The sequence below is a fragment of the Sturnira hondurensis genome, unplaced genomic scaffold (genome assembly GCF_014824575.4).
Source record: "Sturnira hondurensis isolate 20B ecotype Veracruz unplaced genomic scaffold, ASM1482457v3 Scaffold0007406, whole genome shotgun sequence".
Classification (NCBI taxonomy): Eukaryota; Metazoa; Chordata; class Mammalia; order Chiroptera; family Phyllostomidae; genus Sturnira; species Sturnira hondurensis.
This window is the reverse complement of record NW_028080037.1, coordinates 734198-760356: the sequence shown is the minus strand read 5'-3', so window position 1 is coordinate 760356 and position 26159 is coordinate 734198. Positions and strand designations below refer to the sequence as shown.

The following is a 26159-nucleotide window of genomic DNA, read 5'->3' as shown; positions in this document are numbered from 1 at the left end:
TTATTATCTGTTACAATTTAGTTGTCTTCTGCTGTCCAGCTGTAAATCCGTGCAGAAGAGTCTGATGGGTGCAGTTAATTGTGCGGGAAGCAACACTGCTGCCCAGTGTTACAGTGTGTGGCTTTTTAAAAATAAAATGCTAACTTCGTTTTTTTAGATGTTTTATTCTATAAATAGCATAAGTAGAATTAAACCACATTATGTGGCTAACTTGCTATTTTTGGCTTCTCTCCATTTTTTAAGTGAGGTTTGGCTGTTGTATGTGTGGCATTTTCTTTTTTCCCTGCAAAATCATGGCCTTGGAGTGCTTTACTTACCTTGCAAGCCCGTTTTAAAAAATGGCTTTATTGTAAGTCAGGAGAAGTAGAAGAAGGTAAAACTATGACCCAAGACCCCACCATCAGAAATGGCCGCTTTTGCCCCCGGGGGAGCGTCCTTGGTGCCGTGGGGAAAGCAGTGGTGCGTGGCGAGGGGGACCGGGCTCTGGCGTGTGGGAACAGACTCCTCTCATGCGGGGCTGTGGCAGTGTGGGCAGAAGCCCGTGTCTGCACTGGAGTAAGTTGTAACCCTACCTGAATTTAACATCCAGACCTTATAATCAGAAGTCACAGTGAGGTAATTGCAGATAAAGGTTCTTCCACATCGAGAATTTGGTTCTAGGTGTTTGGAGAACGTTAAAGAAAAGAGGTCATAATTGTAGGGCTCTTTTAAAAGCTCTATTTTTTTATCTTGGGTTTCAACTGTGAAGCGAGAGGAAGTCAAGTGCTTGGTGAAGCATCTTCCTCTTGCGCCCCGAACTCCTGTGTTTGGGGAGCCTGACTGTGTTTTCATGGGAGCATGTGTTCTAGTGACAGCACGCTCCCGCCCATCCCACAGCCCTCAGCGGTGGCGCGTCTCTGTCCCGGGGCAGAGAGTCCCCGCCGCCACAGCCCCCTCTTTGTCTCAGCTCATTATCTTGTTTGTCTCGGGTTGGAACTTCATTAGCAAGTAACTTTCAACAGAGCTCTGTTTCCTGACCCCTCCCATGCTTGGGAGGTGCCCACCTCCCACCGAGGTGTGGAAAGGAGTACTTGTTTGGTGTAAGTTGGGGAGCGTGTTCTTTGTGACCTTTGCAGACCATAAACTGGCATGGCTCTTCCCAACACAGGAACGCTGGGGCCGGCTGGCTTTTGCCACTGACTGGTTTGCTGGTTGGAGGTTTCTATGAATTGCTCTTGGGTGCTCTTTGCTGTGACGTGGCATTTGGAAGCATCTGTCGCTTTCTGACACACTGAGCCACACGGGCCTGGCACTGAGGGGCATCCCCGGGTGTTTCAGGAGTGAGGACCACTGTAGTGGGCAGGTCAGCTCCCTCTCCTCGTCCTTGCCCTGCAGGTGGTGGCCGCTTTTCTGACACTTCCTCTGCGCCTCACTGTAGCCACTCTGCCAGCCTGCCCTCCTGAGCGCCCGCAGGCCGCGGTACCTGCCGTGCAGTCTGACCGCCCTTCCTGGAGACACTGCCCTTGTGCCGTGGGACGCCGTTCGCTGGCTTCTCTGCTGAGCAGACAGCCGCTTCCTCCCCTGGCTGTCTCTGTCTCCCGCCTGTCGTTTCTGTGTTGTCTGTCCTCGGCATCCGGGGAGACAGTTTCTGTCATCCCCAGGCCGGGAAGGCGGAAGCGGAGCAGCACTGCAAGGGTGTGGTTTGGGCCCCGCCGATTTGCACACCCCAGAGCTGGGTGGGCAGACCTCCCCGTGGAGGTCCAGGGGAAGCGCCTGCCCTCTGCGGGTTCTGCTGCCTCTGCCACTGTGGCCTGGCAGCCCCAGGGCGGGGGCGGAGGTGGTGGTGCTTGATTTGAATTTCGTAGAATGTTGGCATCACAAAGTGCTACTGCTTCCTTTCATTTTTAACCATTTGAAAGCTCGAGCCCCGCTGTGAGCGAGCGCTCTAGGCTGCAGAAAACGGAGCAGCCCACTCGTCCCACTGGGCCCCCTCCCTTCAGGCTCCCTGGTCCTTTTATTTCCTCTGTGCTCAAGGGAACGCCTGTCTCACTGGGTCTGCCTGCAGCTGGAAGCCTCGGAGGTCACCTGGGCTGCCTGTGATGTACCTGCTGCGGCCTCCCCTACTCCTGTGGGCGGTGCTGTCCAGCCGCTGGCCTGGCCCTGCCCTCGCTCCCCAGCCCCCACCCCTGCCCCAAGGGCCTTTGTTCCCCCTCCCCAGTTCTTCCTTTCCCAGACAACCCGCCCTCTGCTCCCCTGCAGACTCCTGAACTGTCCCAGAACAGGCTGCCTTCCCGCTCGGGGACAGAGCTCCAGTCCGAAGGGCCCCTCTCATGGCCAACACCCACTGGGGGTCAGGACTGCTCTGCCCTCTGCGGGCTGTGCCTACACTTCACACGGCCCTGCCTCTCTCCGGCCTGTAGGCTACATGCCTACACCACTTCCTACTCACCCAGAACTCTCTAGAACCTGTTTTGATGTAACAAGCCTCCACCACCTCAACATGGCATCAGACATTTAAAACTTTCTACTTGAGGGTCACGGAGGAAGAGTTTGAGTTGTGGCGAGAGGCAGGCTTTTCTGGAAACAGGTCCATTTGCTAGGAAGAGATCTTTCTGACACTGGGCTGAGCTCTCCAAGCAGCGTGTTCCTGTCTGGAGCTGGTCACTGGGTGGGTTCCAACTTACAAAGCGGAAGGGGGTTGGTACCAGAGGCGAAACCCAGCAGGGGCTCAGGGCAGGTGTGAGTCACTGCGCAGCGGGGGGGCCACAGTCAGAAATGTGGGGTGCAGGGTGCACTGTCATGAGGCCCGGGAGAGGCAGGGTCTCAGGCCTCGGGTGGCCTGTCACTGACACTGCCACAGCCACCCCAGCTTCACAGACAACCTTCTCCTAGACATCTGCCCCTCCTGGCGGCCCACGGAAGGAGAACCCGAGGGAAGCCAGGGCTCATGGGGCCGCCTCAGGTGGAGGGTCCTCGACTTTGGGCGGCACTGCCCTGAATGTGTCCAGTGCTGGCCAGTGAGGCACTGCCTCGCCCCCCAGACAGCAAGGGGTGGTTGCAGTCGGTGGTGTGGAGACCCTTACACTCCCGGTCTCCTTGCCAAGCGTCGTGACACTGTGTGGGAAGGACAAGACCCCGTTTGCCGCTGCTCCTCTCCATGTGGCTCCCAGCCTGTGGCCGCTGCAGCCGGACATGGCGCTGGCCGTGGGTCGGGCTCGGCTGTGTCTGTGCACCTGGAGTGGCACCTGGAGACAGGGCCTTTCCTGGGCTCAGCTGTGCGCCAGGACCCCTGTCACATGGTAGCCAGCCTTCCCAGGTGTTGGCGGGAGGGGCTTCTAAGGGAAGGCGGCCTGCCCTCGGCCCAGCACCCCTGTGTTCAGCACCCTGCCTTCATTTCGTGGGTGGACCCCTCAGGAAGGCCATGGGGCTGGTGGTCAGTCTGCATCTTAGTGCCTCCGAAGGAGAGACGCTCGGTTTCGGGGGCAGCCCACCTGTGCTGCCCAGAGAATGATTGAATTGCAGTTCCATGACACGTGCTGTCGTTTGAGGCTTCGTTGTGCACTGTTTTGTACGGATTCATGTGTCTCCTTGGCTGTGGCCCCAGCGTAGGATGTATTGTGCTTTTCTTAGGCAGGAGGCTGACAGTCCAGGACAGGGCAAGGTATGTCTGTCCTTGGTTGAGATGTGACAGCAGCCTAGGCAGTAGTCCGCTGTCCCCTGTCCCAGAGACACGGGGCCACATGGGGTATCCGTGCGAGGGGAGTTACAGTCCGCTGTCACAGCACCACATCTCCTCCTCGTTGGCACCTCGGTCTGGGGTGGGGAGCAGGAGGACCTCGGGAGCTTGAAGGTCTGGGGGGTGGGGCACAGCCTCCGCTTGGGGGCAGTGTGAGACCTTACAGAAGCATGTGTCTGGATTCAGAAGCCTCGCCTGGGTGGGAAAGGCGTGTGTTTGACAAATCGGGACAGTCCGTCCATCTGGCAAGGCCTGCGGGCTGGATGCTGAGGGTGCAGGTGAACATGCTGTTCCGGCCCCAGCAATGCTACTTGGGTGTTTCTGTGGGGAAGAGCCTGTGGCAGGCTATCGGGGCCACTGTCTTAGTGTGCAGTGGCCTGGTGTTCATGTGTAACCGTGGTTACACGTGTGCGGTCAGTTCCTGCTGAGTCTCTGGCCTCTCAGTGCCCGTGGCGCCTCCTGGCAGGAGGCAGGGGCCCTGTGCTGGTGTCTCCCGTGGTGGAAACCATGGTCAGTGAAAAGGTTCCACTATTGGTGAGAACTTTTACTTCAAAGTAAAGTAATGGAAAATCAAAGTAAAGCTCCGTGTTTAGGAGGACTTTTACCCGCCCTCTAGTGAAGAGAAGAATCAGCCCTTTAGAGTCAGACCCCGTTGTTTATCTACAACAGGATTAGAAATGAAAATTCCGAATCAGGCTACTTAATATTTTATGACAGTACTGGTGTTTTGGATACTACCCCCCCCCCCACACACACACACAGACAGATGAGTGAACTTACAGGACTTCTGATGGTCCAACCCGGGCTGCTGTCTGCTAGCTGTCCGCACCCAGGAGGCCGTAGTGCTTCGCCATTCACACTCGCGGAGCCCGAAGCGGCCTCCTGCGTGAGTCTCCACTGCACACCCATTGGCCTGTGCCCAGGGACTGCAGGGCACACGGAGGGCTGGACATGTGACTCCAGAGTGAGTGTGTCATGAGAAAGTAGGGGCCCTGGAGGATGGGGAGTCGGGTCGCCACAGGGACACCGGCCAGGGGACAGGTCCCACCCAGGCAGCCACACAGTCAGAGGGGGCTGTGCTGCTTGAGAGGGTCCCCTGTCGCCATCAGCACATTCTGACGGGAGGGCTCAGCTGGCCCAGGCAGGTCCGCATCTGGCATCCTGGCCAGATGCGGACCTGCCGTACATCTGGACATGGCCTGGCCCTTCCAGACACGTGCTGTGGTGTGGCCTGTCTGTCACATGTAGAAACCATGCCGTCAAGATGGGCAGGGCGACGCTGCACTGCAGGGTGCCCCCTCGCTGTGCTTTGACAGCCCTCGTGGCCGACCCGCCCCGCCCACTCTCACCCCACGCCTGTGCTCCGCAGCGGCAGCCGCAGCTGTGTACTACAGCTACTATGTGCTCCCGGATGGCACCTACTGCCTGGCGCCCCCACCCCCGGGGGTGGACGTGGCCACCTACTACAGCACCCTGCCAGCCACAGTGGCCGTGTCCAATACTACTGGAGTGACGGCCACTGCCCCGCCTCCTCCCGGGACCACGCCGCCGCCGCCCCAAACCACTGCAGAGACAAGTAGCGGGGTGACCTCCACCACCATCACCACAAGGTACCTGCCTGCTCTTGCGACTCCCCAGTGCACCTGTGCTCTTGCGGTGGGCGGGCCTGGGGGGGCAAGGGGGCGGTCCCTGTTACCCAAGTGTTTGTTCATTACCTAATCCCCAAGTTACTGAGTTGACAGGGCAGGGGAAATTGTCCCAGCACTCAGCAGTGAGGAGTGAGCACGTGAAGGCTGGGTCTGGGCAGCACTCCCAGCACCCGTGTCCCAGACCTGCCTTTGCTGCGTGCAGGGCGGCACTGCAGCTCCGCACAGCCGGCAGGGGCGCCTCGCCTGGCCGCCAAGTGCAGGGGCTGTGACCGGGCCCCAGCACCTGCCAGTGCTCCCCCAGCTGCTGCCCCCAGGCATGGGCTGAGCACGCACCTGGTCCTGGGCCCTCTGCCAGGTGCTGGGCTGTTGCGGGTTGGAAAGAGTCTCGGACACTGGGCCACAGGTGTCGGCCTCACTGCATAGACACCCTGCTGTCCAGTTAGATGGGGGGTGGGGCACGGGCCCTGCCAGCCAGCCTTCGATTTTTAAAACAAAGCAGAAATCAACACTTGTTCTCCTCCCGTGGCTTCGGAGAGTTAGCTTGTGCTGGCAGCGTTAGGGGAGACAGCGGCACGGTGACGCAGCGCGTGCATCTGTGGTAGCGAGGTGTTGGCCCTGTTGTGAGTGGCGGGACTCCCATCAGTGGGCCAGTCACCCGGTGGTCAGTGCCCGGCACACTGTCTATGAGTTGGTGCTTCAGGAAGGGGCTCCCCGTGATCGAGACCGCTTCTCCCCGCAGTGCTCTCACCCCCGTGGCCGCCATCATCCCCCCGCCCCCCGACATCCAGCCCGTGATCGACAAGCTGGCTGAGTACGTGGCCCGGAATGGCCTCAAGTTTGAGACCAGCGTTCGCGCCAAGAACGACCAGAGGTGAAGTGCGGGGCTCCGTGTGGGTCGCGTTGCTGGTGTTTGGGGCTCAGCTTGGCTTCTTTTTAAAAAATCCAGCTGCGTGATTTCTTTTTTAATGTTTCCCTGATCTGTGTGTGTTGAGACAACTACGTCTTGTGAGTGTGTTGTTAAATTACTTAGAGCTGGGTGGTGCTTTTCATGTGTTAGTCTTTTTTATTTGTTTACTTTTTTAAAAGTAAAAATGGTGGAGTTTTCTCAAAAGGTGCAATTTTTTGAGGCTTCTCAGGCCGGACTTTTCAGGAATCGGCTGCAGAAATGTAGACATGCGGCTTGGGGTTTTTGTTGTTACTTTTTATCAGATGGTGTTTTGGGGGGCGGTGAAACAACTTGAGGCTTGTAGTGTGAGAGGACGCGTGGCGCCCCCTCGTGCCTCTGCCTCCCTTGTCCGAGGTGGAGAAGGCGTCCTTGTGGCTGCCGCGTGGCCATCGAGGGTCATCACTGTAACGTGTGTGGCTGGGCATCTGGCTGCCCTCGGGTGCACTGTCGCCACAGCCGGTGCGGCCGCCCGTGCCGCGAGCATGTCGGTGCTGACCCAGCTGCCCCTCCCGGTTGGCAGGTTCGAGTTCCTGCAGCCCTGGCACCAGTACAACGCCTACTACGAGTTTAAGAAGCAGTCCTTCTTGCAGAAGGAGGGTGGCGACGGCACGCAGGTACTGCTCGGTCAGGTCTCGGGCGCTGGACGCTGGGCGCTGGGCGGGGAGGCTTCAGGTGCAGAGGCTGCTCCTTCTCAGGACTCAGGAAGTGCTGGCGGGTTTGCGGTCCTTCTTGGGGGTGATGTCCATGAGCCTGTCCCTGACTGGTCCCGCCTCTTACAGTAGGAACTTGCTGTGGCTCTCAGAGCCTGCACCTTCACCCGCATCCGCAGCTCACTGACCGTCGGTCATTTGTCCAGCGTGTTCTGAAAAGCACTGGATGGTTTGGGTGGGCTGCTTTTCACACTCTTTTAATGGAAGCTGGGTCCTGTCCTGTGCAGTGACAAAGATTAGATGTGTAAAGTGTCAGCTCGCCTGCCCACAGGAAGTACCTCCTCCTGTCCTTGTCACCCTTCCTGCTTGCTGCATCTGCTCTGCAGACGCCCAGGCTCGGCCACCTGCGGGGGCAGAGGGAGCAGGGAGCAGGCCTCACCTGGGGTGGACTGCGTCACACTCACCTCCGGCAGCTGGGGCTAAAGAGCACTGACCTGTCCGTGGGTGGTGGCCTCGTTCTTACTCTGCAGTGTTCCCAGGCCATTGTCCCCCAGGAAAAGGCGGCCACTGAGGCCCCACAAGGGTGCAGAGCTCCAGGGGCTCGCATGCCTCCAGGGACAGCTCTGGCCACAGCCCCTCCGCTCTCCTGTCCCACAGCCCTCAGAGCTGGGGTGGGGTGCACATTCCTTGCTGCTGCGCGGGCGGCCGCCTGGGAGTGCCGGTGTCCAGGGGGAGATCTGCGAGACGGTGTCCTTTCCTGAGGCGTAGTATTCGGTCACGTTCACATCTGCAGGCTGTGTCGGCATCGGAAGAGGCTCCTGCGGAGTCGGCTCCCGAAAAGCCAAGTGACCTGGGAGAGGACGGTGTCGCTGAGGACCCAGCCGACGCGGGAGGAAGAGGTGGCTCGGCGGGGAAGAAGGAGTCAGCGTCCAGTAAAGCCACCGCGGATGGGAAGCTCGTGAAAGGTACGCTGGGCCCGGCCTTCAGGTGTCCCCCTGTGTTGGCAGGAAGGGCCTCTGGGCTCCGGGGGGGTGGGGCCCACTTTGGGCCAGTGCCATGGACTCCTGAGGGGGGTGCTGTGCTGACGCGGGCTCAGGGATGCCTGGCAGACACGCATCGCTTGGCCGCCCACTGTTACAGTGTGACAAGCGTGTGGCGGACGCTCCAACTGAGGGCTCTTGGCCTTCCAGATTGACTTACATGCAAACCATTGTCCCAGAAGGCGTGTTTTCCACTAGGCAGAACTCCGCTCGCCTCACTTCAGTTACCTTTTATGGTCCTGGAAGGAACTTGTCAGTGGCCAGCACAAACAGACACGACCAGAGCCAGCACAATAACCTTCAGAAAGCTGAGCTGTGGGCACCTGGGGAAGGGTCCTTTGGGGCCCCGTGACAGTGACCCCGGGGAGGAGGGGCTGGCAGCAGCAGCCCTGCCCTGAGGAAGTGCAGCAAGCCCATGGCAGAGCCCCCCCACGCCCGTGGTTGTGGCGTGGAGCCAAGAGAGCGCTCTCCGCTGCCCAAGCTCGGGGTCTGGAGAGCTGCCGGCCCGGACTAGGTGGCGGGGGCACCTCTGATGGTGGCAGAGAAACAGGGACTTCAAACCTGATGTGTGTTGTCAGGCAACTGAAGTTTCGATAGAACCAGTGCGCCCATTACCGCGCACTCTGGCCCGGGCCCCGGGGCACAGCCTGTGGGGCAGCTGTGGGAGGGTGGGTTGGCCTGTGTGAGGGGGTGGCTGTGGGTGGAGAGGAGGGATCCCGAGGCCAGCAGGAGCGGAGCTGGACAGCTCTGGCAGAGGGAGCCTGGGGCTTGTCCCTGGTGCTCGGGAAGCTGGGAGGCCCAAATGCTTTTCCTGAGGGGACGGGGTTGGCGGGAGTTCCGCAGGGGAGCTGATTCCACCCCCACCCCTGCCCCGGCTCTCTAGCTCAGCCGCCCAGCAGTGCCCTGGCCTCTGTCTCACCTGTGGGTGGGCGAGGCCAGGAGCCAGGGGAGGCGCAGGGGACGGCACGTCGGTCGGTTCAGTTATTGTGTCGTCTGCGCCGTGTAGTGAGTAGCAGCAGCCTGGCCCGGGGTGTGGGCAAACGGGTGCCGGCTGCACTGTGTCCGCACGAAGTGTGTGCTGGGGGTGGACGGTGTTCCGGAAGCTTCCACTGAGTACTCTGTTTGTGGCTTGCTTGCTGTTCTAATTTGGAGGAAGAAACAATTTGGGAAGAATTGTTTTAAAATTATTTTGTGGTGTGACCCTTTAGCCCCAAGTTACCTTGGGTAATTTTGTTAAAGAGACCATGTTACATACAGCCGGTGGTGACTCTGTTGGCTGGAGCCTCTTCTCGAACCAGAGGGTTGTGGGTTCCACCCCAGTCTGGGTGTGTCGCGTCCCTGGCCGGGGCATGTGGGGGAGGCAACCATTAGGTGCTTTCACTCGGTGCTTCTCTCTCTCCCTTCCTCTCTTCCTCTTTGTCTCAGAGCATTTAAAAATGTCCTTGAGTCAGAATAAAAGAGGGCAGGGGAGACCACGTTACTACAATAGGCAATAGAGGGTCAATAACGCTAAACTTGTTTTCTCTGGAAAATTTCAAACATTTATAAAACCAGCGTGACTACACCCCATGCCATGGGTGCTCGGCCCCCACCAGCCATCCTGTGTCTTTGTGGGCAGCCCTGCCCCCCCACACACTGGGAGCAGCCCCCGGCACACACTGCTGTCCGTGGGCGTGCTGGCGTGTGTCTGCAGAAGGCACCGGCCAGGGTTGGCCTGACCAAAGTGAAGGGACCGTGCAGACACCTGCCCCTCCCACCAGCAGGGGCTCCTGTCTGTGACGGGTGGGAGGGCTTCTGCTCTGGGCGTCGTCACTGAAACGCATCACATCCCCACCTGTCCCCCGCAGCTTCTTTTGCTCCAATAAGCTTTGCGATCAAGGCCAAAGAAAATGACCTGCTTCCGCTGGAGAAAAACCGAGTGAAGCTGGACGATGACAGTGACGAGGATGGGGAGGGCAAGGAGGGACAGGAAAGCACCTGTGCGGCGCCCGGCGTGGACCCAGCGGCTGCTCCGCCCTGCGTGGGCGTCGAGGAGAAGCGACCCCCACTCACCCAGGAGGAGCTGGAGGCCAAGCAAGGTTTGTACGCGCTGGCCTCTGAGACCAGCCGCTGAGGGGGGCGGGGGCTGCCGCCCAGCTGTGTCGGGCAGTGTGGGGCGCTCATGCAGGGGCCTCTGCACGTGGTCCTCCTTTCTGGGCAGTTCGGCCGCTGCCCTTCCTGTGACTATACTACTCAGCAGGCCCAGCACAGCTGGGAAAGGTCACTTCTCAGCCACAATGCGCCTTACTGTCGGGGCCTTGTGCTGAGCTGCTCCTGACCCGTTCAGCTCTGTACTGTGTGTGGGCGGAGGGGTGGCCCAGAGTGTCCGTCAACTGCTGGGGCTGTGTGCATGCCTGTCCCTGAGAGCGTCCCAGGTTCCCGTTGTCCCAGCTGTCTCAACCCATCCACCATGTGACTTTGGTTTTGAAAGTGAAATGTGGAAATTCTACTCACAGGCATCATGAACTGTTTCTCTCAGGATTCAATTTGCTGGGTTCACTCACCCGTCCTGAAATTTGTGTGCCATCAGTCTTTCAGAGTTACTGTGGCAGTCCGGGGCCCTTCACAGCCCGAGACAGTGAGGGCTGCAAGGCCTTATGAGGACTGCTCACTCTCAACGTCACGTCTCCGTTCTGTTGCCCTTCAGCAAAGCAGAAGCTGGAGGACCGGCTGGCAGCTGCTGCCAGGGAGAAGCTGGCCCAGGCGTCCAAGGAGTCGAAGGAGAAGCAGCTCCAAGCGGAGCGGAAAAGGAAGGCCGCCCTGTTCCTGCAGACCCTGAAGCAGCCTCTGCCGGAAGCTGATGGCGGGAAGGTTGAGGAGAGCCCTTTCAGCGTGGAGGTGAGTCCAGGCTCCACGTCTTCTTCGAGGGGATGCGCCGTGGCCGGGAGCCCGGAGCGTGGACTGCGGGACATTTGGCCCCCAGCCTCAGCGGGGTCCTGCCCCAAGGGGCTGCTGTCACTGTCCCTGTGCAGTGGGGCTGGGGAGCCTGGCACTCCCGCCTTTTGAGACATATCCTCTGAGCCGCTGGCTGGGGGGGGCTCTGTCGTTGACACAGCACCTGCCACTGAGCCCCCTCTCACTGCAGAGCCTCACACAGGGGCAGTGAGTCTGCTTGTCAGAGGAGCCACCCTTCCGGTCTCTTCCTTCCGGCCCCTTCCTGAGCTCTGTGGCCAGACCGAGCCCCTCCCGTGGGGTCGGAGTGGTCGCCTGTCAGGATGCTGAGACACGGCCACAGGCCTGTGCCACCGCCCTGCACGTTCTCCGCTGCAGTTGTGCTGATGCCCGAGTCTCAGGCCCCCACTCAGAACTGACCTTGGCCGCACATGGCCTCCTGGTTGGGTAGTTTTCCCTTGGAGAGCAGTGTTCTGAGTTCGCGCGCCCAGCCCTCTGTGGAAGGCCCAACCGGCCTGCTCCCCCGGAGCCTCTCAGAAATCGTAACGGCTGTGCTGTCCCCGGAGATGGCTGGTGCTGCGCCTGCCCCAGGTGCCTCCTGGCTGAGCCGCAGCCATCCCACCCAGGGCAGAGGGTGTAGGGAAGGGCGCCTGCGGACATCCGCTGGCTCCGGGCTAACTACGAGCAGGTAAGGGACCACTCACACCCCTGGAGCAGCAGAGAAACGGGCTTCCAGGAGCAGGGAGGAGGGACACAGCCTATGTCAGGTCCGTTCTTATGGCTGCGGCTGCAGCTGCAAGGGTCACGTCACTGCCACGCAGGAGCCTGGGAGAGTAGGGACGTGTGTGGGGGTGTGTCCTGCATTGGGCTGCTTTTGCGAGGGGAGGAAGGGCTGGCTTCAAAGGCCTCAGTGTGTGCAGAGGCTTCACCTGGCTACGCCGCCTGGCGGCACCTGTGTTTCCCAGTGTGACTGTGAGTTAGTGAGCCCTCGGTCCCCACCAGGATCACCTGCTGTCAGCCCTGTGTTCCCGTCGGTGTACCATCGAACCACCTCCCCATGAGCACAGACAGGCCACTTTCCCTGGCGCCCGTGTACACAGCGCCTCCACCTTTCTCGTCCTCGAGCACGCACGTGGGGTCTGGGAAGTGTCGGCATGGATGGCCCTGGGCACTTCCTGTGGGAACCCCTGGGCTGACCCTGCTGGGGGTCTGGTGGGAGAGGTTGTCGCCACGAAATGATTTCAACAAAAGTGCAGTTGGCTGCCAGATGGTGACAAATGACTCTAATTGCTCAGAGACAGAAATACTTTAATTAAATTGGTAGCTGTCATAAATGAGATTCATACTTGGAAATATTTTCAGCCTAAAGCAGCTCCCAAGACAGTAGACACCCTGAGCCCTCTGCAGAGTGTCCGGGTGCTGACCCACCGGCCCTACGTGTGGGGCAGAGCTCAGCCTGGAGCAGCTGAGGCTGGGGGGCGTGCGGCCCTGGGGGCCCTGCCGAGTCTGGGGCGTGTGCAGTCTCAGTCGGGATCCGGGCACCCTTTCGAGTCACTGTGCGCCGTGCACACGGCAGCAACCTCAGGACAGCTTCAGGTCACAGTGATTTCCTCCCGTCAGTGATCCTGCCAGGTTTGAAAAGGAAGTGAGGCCCTGGCTGGTGTGGCTCAGTGGATCCAGTACCGGCCTGTGAACCAAAGGGTCGCTGGTTCAGTTCCCAGTCAGGGCACATGCCTGGATTTCAGGCCAGGTCCCCAGTACGGGGCGCATGAGAGGCAACCACACATGGATGTTTCTCTTTCTCTCTCCTTCCCTTCCTCTCTTTCTAAAAAACTAAATAAATAATCTTTAAAAAATGTCTTAAAAAACAGATGTGAGACCCATGGTTGCATGTGTTTGTCGAGCCTGTTTCCCACCCAGTGACCATGAAGTCACGTTTATAGGGCTGGCAGTGCCCATGAACGTGTCCACCCAGATGGCTTCGGGCACAGAGCCAGTCTGAGTCAGGGAGGAGTGGGGACGGCCCAGGCTTCCCTGGGGAGAGGGATTGGTAGAGGCCTAGGCTTGGGCAAGGCCTGAGGAGCCACTGTAGTCCAGAGAGGTGACAGACCTGTCCCCCCGAGGTGGCCCGATGGGCCTGAAGGGTTTACGTGGAGAGAGCAGAACCGAATGGCCTGCAAGTGGGTTTGGCAGAGCCTGACCTGGGGAAGCAGAGGGGGCGCTGGCAGGGACAGCACAGCCCCGCCCGTGTTCCTGCCCTACAGGGGAGAGCACAGTCCCACAGACGGGGGGCCCCCCACCCCCCTGAGGTCGTAGTGGTGGGGCCCCTCCTGGACAGTGGGGAGGACACATCTTCAGTGTGTCTGAGGCTTATGAGAAAGTCGAGTCCGTGTGTAATCATCCCGTTTCCTGGTGACTGTGCTGTCACTGTGCAGGTGAGATTTGAGCGTCACACTCGGCGGCCTGCTCTTGAGCTGCTTGTTCTCCCACCGCAGGAAACAGGCTCGCTGGCGTGTGCAGGGGTGCTGGCAGCGGCGCGCTGTGGTCCAGGGGCTATGGGATCACCTCCCGGTGTTACTGGGGGGTGCATTTTCCAAGATTCTCATAAGGGACTTCGTTTTCAAAAGCTCCCCTTCACTTCTCTCGAACACCGTGGAAGCTGGCCTGTGTCCACCCCCCCTCCCCCGTGACACTTCCTGCTCCGGTCACTGCTGCTGGGACTCTACCACTCCTTCCCGAGGGGGCCGCACTGCCCGCTGCACTGGGCACAGCCACCACCGTGCGTAGCGGGATGCTGCTGCCTGGCCTGTGCCAATGTCCCTGCTGCCAAGAGCTAGTGGGCGGCGCCATGGACCTCTCGCCAACAGGGAGGCTTTCTCCGGCCCAGCACAGAGTGAGCGGGCCTGCGTGTGCCAACTGCACGGCGATGGCCTGTGTCCTCTCACACCCCTGTGGCAGAGCGGTTTTTTAAAGCCAAGGAGCAGCCTCTTTTCTTCAGGCTTTCTTTAAAAATTGTTTTTGGCCATGGCTGGCATAGCTCAGTGGAGTGAGCGCGGGCCTGCGAACCAGAGGATCGCGGTTCGATTCCCAATCAGGGCACATGCCTGGGTTGCAGGCAGGTTCCCTGCAGGCCAACTCCCAGCAGGGGACCCAGGAAAGGCAACCATTCATTGATGTTTCTCTTTGTCTCCTTCCCCTCTAAAGATAAATAAATAAATAAAATCTTAAAAAAATAAATAAATAAAATAAAAATTGTTTTTGGAGTACACAGACACCCATCAAAAGTGGGTGTCTTTTGTTCCAAGTGCTGGAGGCTCCAGGAACCTCCTTCCTGGGAGAAGGCCACTCTGTGTAACACAGTGCCCACTCGTCACATCTGGCTGCTGCGGATGGAGGGGGTGCGGAGGAGGGGTCTTCCCTCCGGGCCTCAGGAGCCACCATTGCCCGAGCGGCTGCGTGCTGCCTCAGAGCTGTGCGAAGTGTCCTGGCCCTGTCCACCGGCTGCCGCAGCGTGTTGCCATGAGGGCCTCGCTGGCAGAGCTTCGTAAGTGGACAGTTTTAAATGCCATCTTTTCCCCATTAACACCCAGACGTCTGCTTCGCTTCCCAGGAAGCCAGCCCTGCGGCCTGCCCGCTGCTGAGTGGGGGCCGGCCTCTGCCGGCTGCAGACACCAAGCCTCCTGAAGGGCCCTCGAGCAGAAGCAGAGACCCTCCCAGGGACTCAGAGCGAGAGAAGAAGAAGAAGAAGCACAAAAGGCGGTCCCGGACGAGGTCACGCTCGCCCAGGTACCACTCGTCCAAGTCCCGGTCCCGGTCCCACTCAAAGGCGAAGCACTGCCTGCCCAGCGCCTACCGGACGGCGCGGCGCTCCAGGTGGGTGTGTGGACGCGTCTCCCTGGGCTAGGGGGTGCCTGCGGGCCCGAGCAGGGGCTCTTGGGACCATTTTATGTCTTTACTTACCTCTAAACCTCGTGAGCTCCTGCCAGGTTTTAAAAAACTAGATGGTTTTATTTAAGTTTCACCTGGCCTTGGACGGAGCCAGCACAGCACATTTGTTGAACGTCGGACGAGTGCCCCAGGTGGGTGGCTGGTGTGTGTGGAAGACTGGATGCAGCCCCTGCTGTGTAACAGCGGGACAGCAGCGGGCTCTGCCCTGGGCACGTCCCGCCCTCGCCCCCTGTGCTTGTGGGGAGCAGCGGGGAGGCCACGGGGCGGCTCCAGACCTCTCACGTGCCCCAGCGCTGCCCGGTCCGGGAGCCGGCCTGGCCTGTCCGGCCCCCGCGGGTCTGCCCGTGAAAGCCCTTCTCAGTGAAGTGGTTTTGCTGCTGTTGCTGCTGCTGCTGCTGCTCTCAGTGACTGGCTTGCGGGAGGCCCAGACAGCAGGTTTCTGGTTTGAAAACTCGGGCTGCGAGTGGGCGGCCTTCCCCCTCGTCTCTGGGCGTGCTCCCCTCCCACACGGCGTTTGAGACACCGTGGGGCACTTCGGGTTGAGCGTGTGGCTCCTTACTCTGCTCGGTGGCACATCGCTTAGCAAACCAGTGAAGGGACCGGACCGACTCAGCCTCCCTGTCCTGTCACTTAAAGGAGGGGTTAGGGCTTGTGCCAGTCCCACAGGCGACGGTCCCCGCACTGGGGCGGCCAGCCGGTCTCTGTTCTGTGAGAACCCAGCGCCCATGTCAACAGCGTCCAGGAGACAGCGGGCTGTGGACGCTGGCCGAGTTGGGCCCTCCTGGAGTTCGAGCTGGTCCCTCTCAAGAGAAACATCTAAGTTCCCTGATGCCTGAAGGTTTTTTTCTCTCATTCAGGTGGTTTTGGCTTCTGTGTAAGAGGGCCTCTGGCCACGCCCCGCAGGGGATCCACTCAGTGTGGAGTTCCCATTCTCGCCCCGTGTCAGGGTGGCCATTAAGAGCCGAGTGGCAGAGTAAAAGCTTGAGTCTCTTTGATTGAAAGGGAACCTGAGGAAGCACTGATGTAGCTTCCTGCCCCCAGTTCCGAGGTGGGATTTTTTTTCCCAGATAACTTGGAATCTGGTAACAGCCACTTCACTTTTTTTTTTTTTTAAAGATTTTACTTATTTATCTTTAGAGGGGAAGGGAAGGAGAGGGAGAGAAATATCAATGTGTGGCTGCCTCTCATGTGTCCCCCACTGGGAACTGACCTGCAACTCAGGCATGTGCCCTGACTGGGAATCGAACCTCGATCTTTTGGTTTGCAGGCCTGCGCTCAATCCACTGGGCGACACCAGCCAGGGCTTTTAATTTTTAATTTTAAAGAATACATTAATTGATTTTCTTTGGGGTGAGGGGCGGAGAGAGAAACATCGATGTATGAAAAATCTATCAGTTGCTTCCTGTATGTGCCCGACTGGGGATCGAACTTGCAACCTGACTACAAGCCCTGACTGGGAATTGAACCCTCGACCTCTTGGTTAGGAATGGTGCTCCAGCCCCCTGAGCCTTCCCATAGCTAGGTTTAGACCATGGACCCTCCTTGGCAGTCATCCGAAGTCCTAAAGGGCCCGCTGTCTCCTGGACACTGTTGACGTGGGTGGCTGGGTTGTCATAGAACAGAGACCAGCTGGCCGCCCCAGTGTGGGGACCGTCGCCCTGTGGGACTGGCACAAGCCCTGGCCAGGGCCAGCCACCTCACTGCAGAGAAACCTGCCACCACTGCAACGCCACCCTGTTGCTGACGTTGGCAGCACAGGGGCCTCTGTGTGGGGGCGCCTCGGGACTGTCGCGCTGGCCAAGCAAAGGGGCTCAGGGCAAACCCCACTCGCCCCCCCACCCCCACCCAGCGTGAGTGCAGAGTGCGTGCCCAGCCTCACAGAGCCACTGCCTCCCAGGGACACTGAGCATGGCCCCTGTCCCCGCCACACCTGGGCGGTTACCGGGCAGCTGTGCCCTCGAGCGGTTGGACTCCGGGCGCCCTTTCGAGGGAAAACCTGATGAAATGGGCTGTACGTAAACCCTGGGGATGGTCTGGGGGAGAAACCGAAGGAAGCGGCTTTGCCACCGTCTAGCCGGCTAGTCATTCAGGGGTGGGGTTCGGGGCTTCCTCAGAACAACAGTGTGTCGTTCGGCGTTTGTTGTGATTAAAACACACGGTAGACTTTTCTAAATGGCAAAAATCAAACTGCTCTTCTGTATTGTTTTTGAATGGGTTGTCATGGGAACAGAACAAAAAGAAACTAGGTCTTTTCCTCAGATTTCTGCTCATTGCAGGTCTTTCCAAAACAGTAATTTCACAGAATGAACAAAAAACTAAGGATCCTGAACCCATCTTTAAAGGACCCTCCATAAAGAACCTTGGCCCCCGCCCCAGGGAAGGTCCCGAGGGGGAGTGGCGGTGCGGGCGGCCACACGGTCAGCCACGCAGGCCACGCGCTGCCGTGGGGGCTGAGCCTTGCTCAGGCCCGTGGAAGGGGGGTCAAATACTGATGCAGGGCACTGCATCCAAGAAATGCCATTGCTTCAGTCACACAGCCTGAGCTGTCAGTCTGCGTGGGCAGGGCCGAGCAGCTGGCCCTGCGCAGAGGTCCCCCTCGGACAGGGGACAAGGACAGGAGACATGTCCAGGCTCCCTCTGCCTTGTCACATTCCACTGTCTTTCGTGGGCTCACTGTGCCCACCGCCTCCCTTCCTGACTTGGGCAGAGTGGCCATAAGCAGAGGCTCATGGAGTCTGGGCAGAAGCGGCACGGGCAGTCGGCCTGGCCAGCAGGGGCTGCGCGCTGGTGGGGGCGGAGCCTTGTGGGGCGGGGCCTCTGCCAGAGCCGTGAGTGCCCAGGAAGACAGACAGGCACGCTGCCCCCACACCACACTGGGGTCTCCTTGCTGCCCCTGTAGGTGGGCCACCCTCGGTCAGCCAGCTGGATTCAGCTGCCTGTGTTCCCTGCCCAGGTCCCGATCCCGGTCCCCCCGGAGAAGAGCTCACTCTCCCGAGAGGCGCAGGGAGGAAAGAAGTGTCCCCACCGCCTACCGGGTGAGCAACAGCCCCGGTGTCAGCAGGAAGCGGACCCGGTCCAGGTAGGCATCTGTGTTCTGCAGCGCCATCATCGGGGGCACTCAGAGGTGGGCCCATGCTTCCCACACTGGCTGCAGGTTCCCAGGGAGCCAGGGCTGGGTGCACGCCAGGTCCCTGAGCTGTTCCTCTCTGCTGTGGGACGTGGAGCCCCCAGCGGAGAGCCCGGAGCTCCACAGAGCCCAGCCTTGGGGCTGTTGTGGAGACTTGCTGGGTCCCAAGGCCCCAGTGTCTGTCCCCAAGTCCAGCTGCCCCTCAGGACCACACCTGCACGCCCTCACCTGTGGGCAGGGAGCAGCGAGGAGGGCAGTGATAAGGAATATCAGAGGTTGGCACCTCAAAGGAGATCCCAGCAGTGACCGGGCCCTGACCACCAGGGGAGACCTGTCTCCGTGGAGGAGAGCGAGGGCGGCCAGCTCCCTCGTGTGCTGAAGGAGAAGCCTCAGCAGCTGCACCTGGTCCGGGCCTCCAACACCCGGCAGGCAGGGCCACCGTCTTGCCAGGGGACTGGGAGCAGGACTGCAAGGTGCCGAGGGTTCACTGCTCACACTGGAAGCCCAGGCACTGCCACTACCTCGACAAGACATGTGGGGTCACCCGGGCCTCTCTGGGCTCTTGGGAGCCAAGGAGCACGGCAGGCACAGGGTGCTCCACAGGCCCGAACAGCATCCTCTGCGTGGCCGAGGGCCTCCGGGCACCGTGCTGTCCAATGTGGTTGCCAACACCCCAGGCTCTGCACCGCCGGGCTGGTGGGTTTCCATTCTCCCCAGAATGAAGGGGCCTCGTCTTTCGTGTCGCTCCTGGTGACAAGTGCCAGAGAAGGCCAGGTGCAGTGTGCCCTGCAGCCTCAGCTCTGTGTCCTGTGCTGCCAGCTGTGAGCCAGGACACGGGTTCCAGAACCTTCCAGAGGACAGACCCCCAGGTTCAAGTGTGACTGACAGTCACTGCTCCGGAACAAAAACCCAGCCGCTGCCCGACCCCTGCGTGCACTGGAGACGAGCGTGGGGCCGCTGGCAGGGGCCCCTCTTCACCTTCACAGGAGCGGTCCCGAAAGGCCGCGTTCCCAGAGGGCGCTCCTGAAGCCCGGCTAGTTCTATGATAGTCCCATTAATTGGTAAAATGTCATCTTTTTCAAGTCCATTTTAAACTGTATTCCTGAATCAGGTCATGGTTGAACATTTGAAGTTTATCGTTTTTTTTCGGTCTATGTAAAGAGCATGGTCCGAAATTACCACCTTGCAGCAAAAGGTGTCCCCTAACAGAATAGTCCTTCCTTCCCCCTCGAGCTAGAAGAGCTGCCATGGGAGGGACGGGGGTCTCATTGGGAGTCATCGGGACTGTGTGCGCTCCGGAGCCGCGACGAGCCAGGGGGCCGCGCTGCCTGCCCCGGGGAGGATTGCACCGGGGAGCCCGGCTTGCGGCCAGGAGCTGCCTGTGCCGGAGCATGGGCGGTCATAAACCCACGGTCATCTCTGAGGCCAGAAGACGTCCCCAGCCCCCTGCTCAGCAGCCGTGGCTCCTGAGCCTTGGGTGGCGGCCAGTCGGGGCTTACCCTCCCGGTCAGGGTCACCCAGCCCGGGGGCTGTGCCTCCTCCAGCTTTGAAGGGTGATTGCTACAAGCCGATCCTTGAGTGCTATTCTCACTGGCTTCTCACTTTGAAATCTCGGTAACTTCCTGGCACGTTTGGAACTCATTGCTCACAAATAGTGCAGCAAACACCGGGCGCAGTCAGCTCAGCGGTGCTCACCCTGGGCCACAGTGACTTGCTCCCCCCGCCCTCTTCCTCCCACGCCTCTGTGTTGGTGACTCGGCAGGTGCAGGCCGGTGCGATCCAGGCCCCAGAGTCTGGATTTGTCCTGTGTCCTGCAGGTTGGGTTCCTGTCAACTGTCTCAGCAAGAAGAGGGTTGGGTGGCATGTAACTTCCCACTGGGTCGCACAGGAAGCACAGTGTCCACCTGTCCCCTCACTGGTGGCGCTTGGGCAGTGGTTCAGTTCAGACTGTCGAACTACCTTCTCCTCTGGACGTGGGAGGTACGAGGTGGGGCGCCACGCATGTCCTGTGCCAGCTGCTGCTGCTCGTGGGGGGCGGGGGGACCGTGGCTCTCATGCCGTCCTCCCTTCTCTCAAAAAGACCCTTTTGTTTTAGCACCAGCGTGGGCTCTGGCCTCGGAGGGCTGGTTCCTGTTGATTGGGGGGGAATCCATCGCCAGTGTTGCTGTGTTTGACCACCATCTCGGGCTGGCCCACCTGGTGGTTCTGGGCCCAGCGGGAGGCCCAGCGGGAGGCCCAGGCACAGTGGGCGCAGCCCCAGCCCAGGACCAGCCACTGCTGAGTGTGCGGGAATCACATCTTGGTGCGGGGTTGGGGGGGTGTCTCACAAGTGAGGTCCCTCAGACTGTCCTGCTGCAGGGCCCTGTGTGGCGGGCGGGCAGCAACTGGGCAGCAGGCAGCGGCTCTCGCGTTGCCGTGAGGTGCCAGGAGCCTCCAGCACACCGTGGTCACTGGCGCACCGGGACTTCCTAGAGTGGCCACTAAATGGCAGTCACCGCAGTGATGGCCGAGGGCGGAGATGGGGACCCTACCAATGCTGCATCCCAAAGGAGGGGGCAGAGGGCGGTCGGAGAATCGGCAAGCAGAGCTGGGCACCTGCCCTGCAGGCCACCATGCCGGGCTGCCTAAAGATGCAAGTCCAGGCAGAGACTCAACAGCACCCGGAGCAAACTGGTCACTGGGCAGTGTGGCCACTGAGTACCTGCATGGGCGCCTCCTGGTGACCGAGGGTCGGTGCCTTCTGTGCTTCAGCCTGTGGAACGGGGCTTGAGCTGAGGCTAAGATAGGCGGGAGCCGAAAGGGTGCATGGCACGTTCACCAGCCGTGCACCGCAGCCCAGGCAAGAGGGCCCCCACATCTGGGCGCATGGAGCCCACCCCATGGTGAGTGGAGAAAGTTTGGGGGGAGATACCCAGAGAATTACCAGATATTTGGAAAGGGACACTGATTTTTAGTCACTTGTAGGTCAAAGAAGAAGTCACAAGAGAAAGTAGAGAATATTTTGAAGTCGACGGTGATGAAAATGTAGCACATCTTGGGGGGTGGGGGCTGCACTTACAAGGGAGCCAGCAGCTTCGAATGCTCGTATTATCAAAGGAGGAGCGTCTGCAAGCAACAGCCCCGTCTTCTAAGAAGCTGGAGAACACAGAGCAAATTAAACACAGTCAGTAGAAGCCAGCAAACAATAAAGATTGGATGTCGGACTTCAACAGACATTAATAAGGACATAAACATTACTCCAGTTTATTTGACAGCTATGGGGAAATGGACAAATTCCTGAAAGAACTTGCAAACTGACAACAGAAGAAATGGAGAATCTGAGCAGCTCGGCCTGGCAAAGGGGGCAGGTTTACTTACTATTTCCTATTTCCGCCTTTCCATGGAACCCAGGCCCAGACGGCTCTTTTCCGTAAGCCTAGCACACACTCGAGAGGGAAGGAACGCCAACCTCAGCGCTCTTGAAAGAAAATAAGAGGCGAGAACAGTTCTCTGCTCGCCCTGTGAGGCCGTCGGTGTGAGGGGTGGGAGTGGGGGTGTTCACAGATCAGCACCCTCAAGAACACAGATGCAAACCCACCGGGAAATGCCAGCTGGTCTGAGTCCGGCAGCATCGGGGGGCAGCGCGTGGGGACAAGATGGGTCAGTCTCGGAGGTGCGAGGCTGGTCCTCTCTCAGAGACCACTCGTCACACCTTGCTGCACCCACGGAGTGAGTGGGCAAAGCCCAGCCACCTCTCCATGGGCGCAGAGGAACTGGCACAATCCTCTGACCAGCACAAGGGGGCAGCTCTTAGCATAGGGGACTCAGTGGAAACGCCCTCCCGCTGACGCAGGGCCCCTTGGAGAGCCTGCAGTGCACCCACCCCCCGGCGAGAGAGCCCCCTGAGACCGGAAGTGGGCCGCGGCGGGTGCTCTGAGGTGGGGTTCACAGTGGGGCAGTAAAGGCGCAACAAAGGGGGAAGGACAGCGGGACTGTCCTTGTGCATGGAGGTGTGTCCTGTGTGTGCACCAGCCTGAGCACTGGGAACGGGTGAAAGAGGACCGTCCATCCTGTGTTGGGACACAGCCACGCTACCGGCAAGTGAAAGGAAACGTGGGGACCCTCCGCAACGAAACCACAAAACCGACAGGGAAGAGCTTCAGAAACGGATGTGAGCGCCCAGAGTCCGCGTCTGCAGCGGGAAGGCCTGGTGTAGCTCTGGAGGCCGGTTGGCCCTCAGGCCCCGTGCAGCGCCCTGGGCAGCGCCCTGGGCCCGTGGCTCCCATGGAGGTCGCCGGGCGGGGGCGGGGGCGGGGGAGCCTTGTCAGCAACAGGCACTGGGCAGCAGGGCTTCCAGTGGAGCGAGGGCTGTGCCTGACTCCAAGGCTCGTTCGGGGCCATCGTAGCCCTGAACAAGGAAACCGGAGCCGTTCAGCTTTTTGAAGAAAACAAGGAGACGTTCGTCGCCTTGGGGGCGCATAGACCCCTGAGGGCGTGGAGAAGCCCACTGCAGGGAAGGGTTCCAAACTGGGCTGGCTGTGTGGCAGTTAGGTCCGCCCAGGAGGCACGGTGATGAAAGTGCTCAGGCAGACCCACATTGCCAGGTGTCGGCAGTGAGCAACTTGATTGGAAAGGGGCGGGCGTCTTGAACGACCCTTCGTGACAGGACGTGGGTGAAAGCAGCGTCTGAGGGGCCCAGTGTCCTAGGTCACCTGCGGGGGGAAATGCAGGCCAAGCCCCAGGGACAGGCCACCTGTCACTTGGGAGAAGGGCCGGGAGTCGTCGGGAGGGACATGACTGTGTGCTGGCCAGGGTGCAGATGGCCAGGCCCCCGAGCCGCGGCTGGTGGGTTGACATGGCTTGACCGCTGTGACACGAAGTCACACATGGGCCACTCTGGCCCCGTGCTCAGGCACAAACGCTGATCACAGAGGCAGTGCTGTCGGTGGTAGCGCAGGACCCGAAACAGCCCGGTGTCAGCTGGCAGGAGAACGCCTAGACTAGGAGGATGCGTCCGCGCAGCCTCTGTTCTGCGGGGACTGGCTGCGCGGAGGGGCGGGGCGCAGGAAAGGGGTGCTGCGGCCGACCGCCCCCCTGGTGTCCTGCGCGCTTGCTCACAGGCCGGACCTCCTCCCGTTGGTGCACGCAGGAGGGGCGTGGCGTGCGTGCAGGTGGTGCCGCCCGCCGCGTCCACTTCCGCCCTGCGGTGCATCCCTGCCCAGGAGGTCAAAGTGCAGCACCATTGAACTCGGTGACAGCCCAGGGCACTAACCTGCCTGGACCTACTCCACTCGGCGGCCACAGGAGCTGTCGGGTTTGAGGCTCAGCCTCTTCTGGACTGAGGTCGAGTGCTACTGAGTCCCGTGTCCTCTTTGCCACCGGCTGTCTTAGACCGAGGCCGCCTCTGGAAGACGCACATCCAGACCCGTGCACGGCGCAGAGCGCATACAGCCCGCACGGGGCCTGGTCGCGGTCTCCACACCTGCACGTCCGCGTCAGGAGTAGCCTCTCCGTTTTCTTCCTGGCCTGTGGTCGGGCTCCCTGCCCACGGCCTCCAGTCCTCAGGGCGCTACTTCCCAGGGCTGCCACCACCTGGGCGGTCCCTCTGCACTGGGCTGGGCTGCGCTGCACACTCCTGCCTGGCCGGGCAGCAGCAGGGGCCTGGACTGGGATGCGGGCCCTGGGAGCACCTCAGGGCTATCCCTGGCAGTGGGTGGCCAGGGGACATGGACATGGGACAGGGCATTTTCCCGAGCACCAGGGGACAGGGAGGGCCAGTGAGTACAGTGGTCTGCCCGAAGCCCACACTCCAGACAACAGGGAGGCTACCAGAGACAGGATGAGGACAGGGCCAGGTCCCAACGGTGGCACAGCCCTGGGGTAAGAGGCCCACACAGAGCCCTGCCTGAAGGAGCCAGGTGGGGCCCCAGACTCAGAGCTCGGAAATGCAGGCTCTACAGGGAGGCCTGGGCCCCAGCCTTGGCCTTGGCCTATCCCCTGCCCTCTCGCATCAGACTTTGCTTGGGCAGTGGTGGTTTGAGGACATGGAGGTCACCCTGGAGGGCACCTCCTGGGGGAGAGTACAACAAGACTGAGAAACACCAGTTAAGCAGTGATGACATTTTCTGAGTGAGCGGTGGGCTCCTCAAAGGCAGGGGGTGGGGGGTGTGAGAGCAGAGAGGGGTGTCGTCTTTCGTAGTCTTCGCGGGGGCGCAGGGCCTCACGAGCAGGGTGGTGGGTCAGACCACACAGGGGCCAGGTGGCAGGGTCGTGCTGGCACTGGGCGCGGACGGGACAGCAAGCGGTGCCTGCCTGTGTTGTTGCAGGTTCTCAGTGTGGTGGGGGGCAGGGGAGCTGCCTGGGCGCTTTCTGGGTGTTAACGGCCCACGGTGTGTGGAAACCCCAAACCCTCAGAGCTGCCCCAGGCCCCTGACTGAACCTGCTTTCCTCCCAGAAGCCCACATGAGAAGAAGAAGAAGAGGCACTCGCGGTCGAGGACCAAGTCCAAGGCCGAGTCCCGGCCGGTGTCCCCGAGCAAGCAGGCCCCGCGCCGGCACTCGGCCCACTCGGCCAGCATCTCCCCCACGGAGAGTCGGGGCTCCAGCCCGGAGCGCTCCAGGTAACCCGGCCCTGCCCAGCCCCGCTCCCCAGCCTCCCGAAGCAGGAAGCGGCATGGGGCATCAGGACAGAGGCCAGGCTTGGGGGGCGCAGCCTCCTCCCTCAGGCAACGGGGTCACAGGCTGGCCTTCGAACCCCGGACTCTCCTGAGGTCAGAGCAGGGAAAATGGGCAGGGATGGGGGCACAGTCCCCAGCAATGCTCCTTTGTCCTCGCTGGGCATCTGGGGTGGGAGACAGGCGCTGGGTCCACCATGACGGGGACCTAGCAGTCCCCATCCACACAACACTCGCTCCCAGCTGCAAAAGGTAGGGCCAAACTGTCACCTTCTGACTGGACAGGCAGCGGGGATGTCCATGCTCTCGAATGATGGTCACCTGACTGACCTGGTCAGCACTCAGATACGGGTGTCCCCACGCTAGCGCAGGGGCTGTTGGGTGGCCGCCTGGGGCCATCGGGGTCACTCAGCTGAAATGTGCTGTGTTTTTAAGCCTGTGAACCCTCTGTCTGCGTTAGGGGCGTTTCTCAGGAAAAAGAAGGTCAGATCTCTTCGGCGATTGTGTCTTCTGTGCAGAGCAAAATCACTCAGGTGAAGTGCGACCCCCGTCTCCCCCTCTGTCTGCAAAGGGCCCTGCTGTGTCCTCATCTCCTCGGGACCCGCAGGGCCTGGCTGGCCACCCGGAGGAGGGGGTTGTTGGCCTCGCCCTGGCCCAAGCGTCCCGCACCCCCTTTTCACCCGGGGTGGCCGTGTGATCCGGCCTGGCAGCCCACAGGCCCTGCCTTGGGGGGTTGGGAACCTAGCCCACCCTGGGACAGGCCCAGGCCACACAGCACGACCCCCGGGTCACTGCTGGTCTCTGCCCACCGGCACTTTCACAAGTCACTTCCCGGTGCGGGCGTCCGCCTCCCACGCCGTATGGAGCTCACAGGTGTCCCCCGTCTCCTCCTACAGGACCTCATGGCCAAAGTCAGGGCGATGCTTGCCGCCTCCAAGAACATGCAGACCAGCGCCTCCTGAGACACAGCCATGGGCCTTGCAGGGTCGGCCAGATGCCCTGGACGTCCGTGACCGTGGTGGCTTTTGTACATTCATTTTTGATGACATTTTCAGTTGAAGATTTTGACCAGCAGTCTCTTACCTGTATATTTGTAAATAATATCATGTTTCTGTGAAAACGTATTATCAAATAAAATGGGAGAAAAACAGCTTTTCTAGCCAGTGACTGTGGCTGGTTTCTTCCTTGTTTGGCTTGTGACTGTTTCCACCACCTGTTGCCTGTTCTGGACGCACACTCGCTGGCACGAGGGGGCTCAGTGGTGGGTGCACAGCGGCCGGCTGGCCTGCCTGTCGGGGCTCCCCGGGCAGGTGCCCCCAGGACCAGGCTGTGGGTGTGGATTTCGTTCCTCCGTATTAGGGATGTTGTCTGAGTCCGCCTCACAGACCGTCCACTGACCTTCGGGGAGGGACTCTGCCCTGCGGGCCCCCGCCAGCATCAGTGTGGGGGACGGTCCGACTTGCAGGGCCAGCGGGGCAGTTGGCCCCGGACTGCGTCGTGT

General features: G+C 60.4%; 1 protein-coding gene across 2 annotated transcripts in view; it reads left to right on the top strand.

The window, feature by feature from the left end:
* The window catches only part of SFSWAP (splicing factor SWAP), a 39293-nt gene extending 13485 nt beyond the window's left edge, over positions 1 to 25808 (top strand). The window contains exons 8-18 of one of the 2 annotated variants that reach the window (XM_037051857.1): positions 5085 to 5325; positions 6104 to 6235; positions 6831 to 6924; positions 7754 to 7925; positions 9848 to 10078; positions 10687 to 10877; positions 14542 to 14804; positions 17833 to 17958; positions 24440 to 24604; positions 25119 to 25191; positions 25555 to 25808. In XM_037051857.1, coding sequence (XP_036907752.1) covers positions 5085 to 5325; positions 6104 to 6235; positions 6831 to 6924; positions 7754 to 7925; positions 9848 to 10078; positions 10687 to 10877; positions 14542 to 14804; positions 17833 to 17958; positions 24440 to 24604; positions 25119 to 25191; positions 25555 to 25620 — 1754 coding nt within the window. In that variant the 3' untranslated portion in view covers positions 25621 to 25808. Of the gene's footprint in view, positions 1 to 5084; positions 5326 to 6103; positions 6236 to 6830; positions 6925 to 7753; positions 7926 to 9847; positions 10079 to 10686; positions 10878 to 14541; positions 14805 to 17832; positions 17959 to 18201; positions 18544 to 24439; positions 24605 to 25118; positions 25192 to 25554 lie in introns of those variants that run through there. The other variant, XM_037051858.1, reaches the window with a different exon arrangement.
* The last annotated feature ends 351 nt before the right edge of the window (positions 25809 to 26159 follow it).